General features: G+C 38.2%; 1 protein-coding gene across 1 annotated transcript; it reads left to right on the top strand.

The window, feature by feature from the left end:
* Nucleotides 1-779: 779 nt before the first annotated feature.
* On the top strand, nt 780-7,115 carry LOC131229839 (uncharacterized). The gene is made up of 9 exons (XM_058225877.1): nt 780-1,068; nt 3,028-3,212; nt 4,008-4,015; nt 4,953-5,078; nt 5,634-5,649; nt 6,012-6,226; nt 6,330-6,447; nt 6,563-6,659; nt 6,802-7,115. The coding sequence occupies exons 1-8, from the start codon at nt 981-983 to the stop codon at nt 6,590-6,592; spliced, it is 786 nt and encodes a 261-aa protein (XP_058081860.1). The 5' UTR covers nt 780-980; the 3' UTR covers nt 6,593-6,659; nt 6,802-7,115.
* Nucleotides 7,116-8,785: the final 1,670 nt, after the last annotated feature.

The following is an 8,785-nucleotide window of genomic DNA, read 5'->3' as shown; positions in this document are numbered from 1 at the left end:
CATTAAAATGTGTGTACTCCATCTAATACGTCTATCCGTTTTTAAAGAGCATGTTAGGGCAAGTGCCCAAAAAAGGAAGTAGATCAAAAGCTCAAGGGGACCACACTGTAGGAAACAGTGGAGATTAATACATACCATTGATCGATAGTGTGGTTCAAGTAGACATTCGATTTGCCTAGATGTTGGGGTCATTTCCTATAAAAAAATTAGAAAATTAATGGACGGAGTGGATATATCAATTGCATCACGATGGACCCCACAAAGCCCATGACAAGGCCATCCACTAGAACCCGTCAGATGTGCGTACACGAAGGGCCGGTGACGGATAGTAAAATAGCTACGGTCAACTTGACTTTTAGCTACGGTTTAAAGCCGTAGTGGAACCGTAGCAAATGAAAGTGCGGAAAATCGCGGGGCCTTTTTCTTTTCCCCCTCTCACGGGAAGTTTCATTTCCCACCTCTGTCCCTCTCTCACGAAACCTTCATACACCTGAAAAAACCCCATTCTCTCATGTCCGTCCCTCTCTCCCTCTCTCTCTCTCTCTCTCTCTCTCTCTCTCTCTCGATCTCCCGCGTCCCTTTTCTCTCTCTCGATCTCCCCTCTCACGACCTCCCACTACAAGAAATGTGGAAATTCCTGACCCATTTTTACTGGCAATCCGTCATGTGGGAAACCTTGGCCGGCAAAATAAACGCTCACGCCCTCTCTCTCTCTCTTATAATAAAAAGTTATTTTCCCCTTCTTTTTTTTTTGTTTACTTCTTACATCAAAAGCCCTCTTCTTTTACATACCCCTAATCGTTGCTATCTCCAAACCCTAACCCTCCTCTTCTCCAAACTTTCGCAGTCACCTGTCGCGCCTCCATCACAAGCAGAGTAACGTTGTTGTCCTACTTTCTATTCCAAACCCTAACCCATCAACTACTGACAATGTCCATAGTCTTCCCCATCTACGGTAGCAGCAGATCTCGCCCCAATGCATGGCCGCCCAACCTCCATCAACAACAGCTACCATCACAAGAGGTTGCTCGTCCCTCATTGTCAACAATAGCTACCATCAAATCGAAGGTACTCTCTCTCTCTCGATCTCGCTTCCTTCATCTCTGTCTATCTCACTTCCCCTTTCGATTATCAAAATTTGGGCAGCATCCATGGCAGCAGCAACCGTATCCGCTAGCTGTTGTCCATGGCCGCCGACACCTGCATGTTAGTTGTTTGAAGAAATGCTTCAACCAATAACATGTATTACATCTAATCTCTCTGTTTCTTAGTGAGCCCCACCATTTAAGCAAAAGAGACATGATACAATAAATGTCAGGGGTTAAGATCTTCCATCCTTGTTGAGCCCCACCAAATCAACAACACCCAAATCACAGGCTTCACTTTAAGTGCATGGTTCAGAAAATGGTGGATCTTCAGCCCAGGAATATGCAAAGTCTCCTCTAGTTTTCAGCTTGTAGGTTTTGCGCATCCAAACTGTTAATTTGATGGAACCCACCTGATGAACCATGCTCCAAAATTCTCCAAGATTCGAACATCCTTTGCCATTTTCAGTTGAATGTGGACAATTGCTCTGCTTCTTTCCCAAATCATCTGTCTGCAGATGCAAGCAGTGAAAGGGTTCAGATGGTCATATCTAGGAGAGTGTTGAGGCATTGCCCATCTATGGTGAGATTCATCTTATCAACAGTCAGGATCAGTAAGCCATGGCTCAATCTGTGCAAACTGAAAGTAGTCGTTAGTAAATGCAGTAAAGGAAAGATATGGGACAAGAACTTCCACATCTGTTATAGGAAGCCGAACCTACGTGTCAATATCCACTCCATCCATTAGTTATTTTTAGTTATTTTTAGGATGTGATCTTAAGATGAAGCACATTCGAAAATTCAAGTGGGCTACACAATAGGAAACAATGGGGATAGGAACTCCCACCATTGAAACCTTCTTTAGGCTCACTGTGATATTTATATGCCTACCTCCATATTTATATGACATTAAAATTTTCGTTCAATGTTGAGATCAAATCATAAATAGAATAGTGTTTTTCATAATAATGAAATGGTCTTCACTACATGTCAGCTTGAGTGTGTTTTGGGAATTCATGAATAAGACATTTTTTTTCCTTTTTCTTTTTTGTTTTGTAATGTTGAGGAATGGTAACTTTTCCATATCCATGCATTAATGTGCCATAATGGAGGATTACTATGAATACCTAGGTGGAGCTCTTTTATGGAATGTCATGTTCGGCCAATGATGAGATTGTGTACTTTAAAGACCTTATGAGCATTCTAAATGTGGTATATATGAAAGGTACTTCAAATAGTGCTTCTTTTCTAGGACATTCTGCATACCTTCGTTACTATGATATGAATAGCAAGAAACATCATTATTAATTCTTTTTCCATTTCCTTATGATTAGACTGCATGTTGGCTATTTAAATCAAACATTGCTCAAATTTGTTGAAGAAATGAATGGCTATTTAAATCAAATTTATTTTTGTTTAAGAACCATTGTTGCTCCTTATGTTCAAATTTTGTTTTCTCATGACACTTCTTTGCAGGTTTGTCAACATAAATTTTGCCTAAAATGTGTATATATGTTGTTGTAATTTTGAGATGCATGATGGAAGTGTCTTGCATTGATGGGATGTAGTACACGATGAAAGTACCAGATATTTTAAATCTACTAACATTGATGCCTCAATTGGTTGCAGATGTGCATTCTGTATGATGGCTAAGCAGGTAAAAGATAGAACCCAAGAATCTTTTACGTTACTCAAATATATTCAATGTAGGCACAAATGTAAGTAAATCTACTAATATTGATGCCTCAATTGGTTATCAGATCCTTTCAGCCTTAAAATTTCCCTGTGTCTAATTGATCACTTGTAATATTACCGCAAATCACAGGGAGTGTGCTTGGGGACATGATTTTCTCATGATGGACTCCGAATCTTTATATTTTTGTGGGAAATATTGCAATAAGGTAGTTCTTTGTTTGCTTAATGCTTGCTTTTCGAGGTGTAGGTGATCATGGGGGTACCTTTAACTCATCATCTTTAGGTCTAGATGCTTCCCCTCACCAGCATCATTCCAACACTCCCTCTGATGCCAATATGGGTTTTGCTGAATGCACTTTTTCCGCTGCCAGGGCTGCTGTCTTGTCAACAATTGTCGTTAATCTGCTAGACATTTTAAAGGTAGATGTTTCTGTTTTTTTTTTCTTTTTTGTAATTATGGTATTAGTGGAAAGACACATTTGTCATTATATATATATATATATATATATATATATATATATATATATATATATATATATATATATATATATATATATTGAATGTATGACAATAGGCATTCAGAGAAATGGAGGAATCACGCTAATCATGTCTTTAAAAAACATTCAAAATCTTAGTCTAAGATTGGTATCACATCAGTGAAAGCAAACACCCAATGTACATATCTATACCTACTTCAGAGACATCTGTAATCAAATAGAGAATGAAAAAAAAAGAAATGAGACTCCTCTTTGATCCATTGCTTGCTGCATCCCGAGTGATTCACTTTTGTTTGTGTTTGAATTTAGAAATTCATTGGCCAGAAGTAACTGCTGAACTTGTTTTCATCACTGTTGATGTAAATAACTTCAGAGTCCAATATTGTATCCTGACAATATTATTCTCATGTTTTGCTGTTTTTTTTTTTTTTTTTTGGGGGGGGGGGGTGGTGTATTTGTTCCCTTTCTTTAGGGACTTGCATTACCAGGTGAGATACTATTCCAAGTGTACATTTCATTAAGAAATTATATAATGTCTTTTGCCTTTTTGAAATCTAGCACATCATAGTTTTAAAATCATTAATCTTTCTGGAATTTCTTCAAAATGCCATGTGCATCTTTCATATCTGAAGAATTTGAATTGATATTGTACTCTATGATCATCCTACTTTTCCTCAAATTATGGAGGGTTTATACTGTATTGATTGCCCTCTTGATTATATTGGTGCAGTCGTTTCGGTAAATTTATCAAGATCCAATTTGATAAGCATGGAATGATATCAGGTGCAGCCATCAGATAAGGTTAGAGTGCATTTTCTTTTCTTTTCCTTCTGTTCTTTTAATTTTAATTTTAATTTTTTAAAACTTTGGCTCCCCATTCTACTGCCGTTCATATTTTTTCTGGTGATGTTTAACCTCATGGATCGTTGGCCTCCATTTCATGCTCTCTTGCCCCAAATCTTTAATGCATTAACTGATTTCTCTTTTTCAAAGTCTATTGAAGCTCTGTTTTTCTCACAACAATTTAGATATGAAGGTACTTAATTTAATGTTTATGAATTGGCAGTAGAAATATGAATCCAAGAATTATACATTTGACACAATATCTATCGAAGTCCTCTATACTTGACCCAAACCTCCCCGAATACATGTGATCATTCCCAAACCCGGCCCGAATTTCCTCAACCAGTGCCCAACCCGATTTCAAACCAGGTTGGTGTTTTCCACCCCAAACCAACCTGAGGACCGTGACAATCTGACCTGAACTCGAGTTGGGTCAATTGGGTTCAGGTTGACCTGAATCCAAGTTGCGGCTCTACCAACATTTGAGCTGTTTAGATGCCAAGTTCCATTCTGTAGATGACCTAACAAAAATCAGGCGGGTCAAGTCATCGGATGAGCCACATATATTAAAAAACACGCTACTGTTTAGAAAAGTTTCTGCCAGTCCACATTCAGTGTACATGTGTGGACCACTTGATGAGTTGACCAGCCTGATTTTTCGGTCAGGTTACCTACGAGCTGGATCCACTAGACACATGCTCAGCTGTTAACCACATTCCAGTTAACACTTGTGTGGCATATAGGGGTGTGTGCAGGCTTAGTAAAGCTTAGTATACAGTTTATGGGAGCTTCTAGGTATATATTGAATGACGAACTGTGATTTTGATTGCAGTGGTAACCATGAGCGAGATTGGCCTGGAACAGGATCCTTCTATGGGAATATGGATTCGGGAGGAGAATGTGGTGTGTTAGCTGAAACCATTTTCTACGTTCCAGCTGAGAATAGGGCCAAGTTCTGGTATGGAAACATGAGAATCACATCACATGAAATTGTTTCCGTTTTATGATTTGAAGAATAATCTAATCTTCTGTAATTGTCACATGTATCCTTCAAGCTTTCGTCTTTTATAAGGAAACTTAAGTATCTAAACGCACTGCTATGTCAGCACTTACATGATTGAACCCATGCTTGGAGATGTGCATCTGGCACACTTGTTTGATTATGCCCATGATTCCATGTCCTTTTTTTTTTGTTTTTCCCATCATTTTGTGGGGAGGAGCCCAATCTCCCAATGGCTAATTCTTTATTATTCATAACCTTATCCCAGATATTTGGGGTTCTTTACGAATCTTGTTTCACTCATGCCCTACCCACCTTTGCATAGTTTACACCACAACAGTGTTTAGAAATCATGGCATGTTGCTTTGAGGGAATGCTCTATCATATGATTAAGATTCGAAATATGAATTATCATGATTTGTAGCAGGGAGCTTGAATAAAATCCAAAGGTGTAATATAGTGGCTGGGTCCTCTATAATGTTTTTAGAATGAACTTATTCACAAATGTTGCAGGCGGGCCCACCATGGTGTAAGTTCCATAATGAATTAAAAAAGAAGAAGAAAAAGCAACTAATGCTCTGAGGCAATGAGAGTTGCAAGATTGCCTAAAAATCTTAGAACTTCCTCTCACAGTGATGGGATTAGTTCACTCTAACATGAAAAGTCTCATTTTGTTAAAAATTTGCTATTCATAAAAACAGTATAATGGGACAGTCACACTCTAAAATCCAAAAGCATTGTAATTTTCAAGTCGTAATTCTTTGGTAGAGTGAAGCTTTCCCACTGATACATATGGAACATCTTTCCCAGATTCCCCCCTTGGACTGGAATCCAAGTTTCATGTAGCAGTTGATGATTCTTGATGCAATATCCTACACCTCCCATTTGCAGGTGAAGCTTTCTGGATCTATCAGTAGCCAGTACCTGACTGCATTGCTCATGGCCGCTCCTTTGGCTCTGGGAGATGTGGAAATTGAGATAGTAGATAAATTAATTTCTGTTCCTTATGTTGAGATGACATTGAAACTGATGGAATGCTTTGGTGTCACTGTGGAGCACAGTGGTAGCTGGGACCAATTCCTGGTCAAGGGTAGTCAACAATACAAGTAAGTTTGATCTCAAACTTCAGACAGCCTTGCAAGTCTGGTGATGGACCAGGAAAGCTAACCATGGACAAACATACTCACAAGTAATGGCATGGTCAAACAGGTCCCCTGGAAATGCGTATGTTGAAGGCGATGCATCAAGTGCGAGTTATTTCCTAGCAGGCGCAGCAGTCACCGGTGGCACTGTCACAGTTGAAGGTTGCGGCACAAGCAGTTTACAGGTATTACAACTCTCTTCCATGTCTGCATTTGCTGCTTTTTGTACTCATGTACATGTCATCTCACAGATCTTACAATCAGACTATCAGTATTGGACATGACTCCATTTACATTCAGCATCAAACTGGCTGCAGTTGCTTCTCGTAAGGAACACATAAATCTGGAGCAATGGCTGAACGAAAATCTGAGCACATACAAGGATACTTTTTTTGAGGTGATTCACATGCTTTATTTCATTGCCATTGTATGAATGAACTTGTCCTCAATATATGCTGCATTTTTTTTCTCTTAAAGCTTCTTGAACATGAAAATGTTTAGAGTCCACTCATGGACATGTCTTTCTTTCTTTTTTCCAGGATTGCCTCAGGTTCTTAAAAGAAATACCTTTTGTAGCAACAAATGATGCATCTGCCAATCCTTTCCAACATTCCAGCTCTATCATAAATCTTTATCTAGAGACAAGTTCACTCTTTTGAAGGTTTTTGCTTCCAAAATTTCTTTTTCTATTACCTATACCCAGCGTCATAGAGAACTATTATGCATATTGTAGTTTACATGAATATTTCACAGGTCCTTCAAGCCCATTCTGGCCAGCTCATCTCCCACCAACTTTCTGAGGAATTGAGAAGGTTGCAGGCATCATCTGTGCATGCTAATCTAAGACTGCAAAATGGTGGAGCTACAAATTCATCAACACATGATGCATCATATCTGATTATTCATTGGCCTCTTTAGATCAACAGAAAATAATCTTTTTAGCATCTTTGTCCAAACACAGTTCAAAATGTATGATTATTCACTGGCCCTTCACTCACTGCTGAAGTGTATGTTTGTTAAGTCGCACTCTTGTCATGCAACACATTGCGAACCTTGCTGGGAACAAAACTCTAGTTTTGCCTGTGCCTGCATTTAACATCATCAATGGAGGATCACATGGTTTCACTATCAACCTAAATTTTGCGAACCTTGCTGTTAACAGAACTCGTTTTTATTCTTGTCTCTCTCTCTCTCTCTCTCTCTCTCTCTCTCTCTCTCAAAACCCAAAATGGTTTCACTATCAACCTGAATTTTGGTTAAGTTGGGTTGTGTTGCATATAGAGGAAGTGCAAAGACAGGGTTGTGTTCCACACAACAATGGTAGCAGATTTTCTATACATTAAATACCATTGAAAATCCTTTTGCAGATTTTCTAAGGAACAATGGAACAATGGAAGTTGTTGTTCCAAACTGACAGTTGTTGTTTAAATATATCTTAATGCTGTTGTTGTACAGAACAATGGTAGCAGAATTTTGAAGTGTGTGGAACAGTTGTTGGGGTATGAAGGGTTTAGTTGAACAGTTGCTGTTGTATAGAACAGTTGGTGAAGGGTTTTGCAGATTTTCAGAGAGAGATTTGAATTTAGCTTTGTTCTTTTGCTCTTTTTTCTTGAATTTGAGGTTGGGAGTTTAGAATTTCAGGTCCTCGGGGAGAGCGATAGATTTCGATGTGATCTTTAGTCTTTCTTCATGAACTGGAAGTGGGTATTTGGAATTATAGTTTTCTTTTTTTTCTTTTTTTTCTACAGAGATTTGAATTTTAGATGTGTTGCTCTTTCCATGTGAATTTGAAAATGGGTGTTTAGGATTACGTGCTTTTATGGAAATAGAGTCTAGTTTCAATATGCTGAATCTTCAAAACATACACAAACACATTTTTAGCCTCTTATGTATAATGTCTAAAAATTTCTTCCATTTTGTATGATGAAAATTTTCAGCCATGTGCAATAAGCTTCAGATCAAAATGAAGCCGAGAATAGGGTGTTAGTTGATGGCAAATTGATAACCAGTAGAGGCACATCCACGGAGTTTTTGCTTGCGATTGTTGAGAAGCTATTTGGCTGCGAGAAGGCATTGGATCTTGCTGTTAATAAGAACTTTAAATAGACATATAACTATTATGTTGGCATTGTACTTTTGTGAATGGAAATGAATGATTGTATTTGATTGAATGAATGATTGTGTTTGATTGAATGAATGAATGATTTAGCCATGAAGTATTTATTTATATTAGCTTACATGAGTCATCAGGGCATGTACTACAATGGTAAGAGATACCATTATTATTTAATTTGTTTTAAAAAAATAGGCACTAGCTATGGCTATTACCGTAGCTGTTTATCTGAAAACCGTAGCTCTTGCTAATTTCAGCCTATTGCTACGGTTATCTCTCTACTTTTAGCTACAGATATAATCCGTAGCTGTATATAATTTATAGCTACGGAAACTATTGCTACGGATTTAACCCATACCTATGATTTTAACAGCTACGGCTATTAACCATAGCCGTTTGCCTGGAAACCG

This window comes from Magnolia sinica, chromosome 16, assembly GCF_029962835.1.
Source record: "Magnolia sinica isolate HGM2019 chromosome 16, MsV1, whole genome shotgun sequence".
Lineage (NCBI taxonomy): Eukaryota > Viridiplantae > Streptophyta > Magnoliopsida > Magnoliales > Magnoliaceae > Magnolia > Magnolia sinica.
The sequence above is the reverse complement of the archived record's forward strand: the minus strand, read 5'-3'. Positions and strand labels throughout refer to the sequence as shown.

Bases quoted from the DNA above. Each gene is read 5' to 3' on its own strand.
- LOC131229839 (XM_058225877.1), top strand. From the start codon at position 981: ATGGCCGCCCAACCTCCATCAACAACAGCTACCATCACAAGAGGTTGC. The intron at 6,227-6,329 runs GTAAGTTTGATC...ATGGTCAAACAG, and splicing joins AAGGGTAGTCAACAATACAA to GTCCCCTGGAAATGCGTATG. The intron at 6,448-6,562 runs GTATTACAACTC...ATTTACATTCAG, and splicing joins GCGGCACAAGCAGTTTACAG to CATCAAACTGGCTGCAGTTG.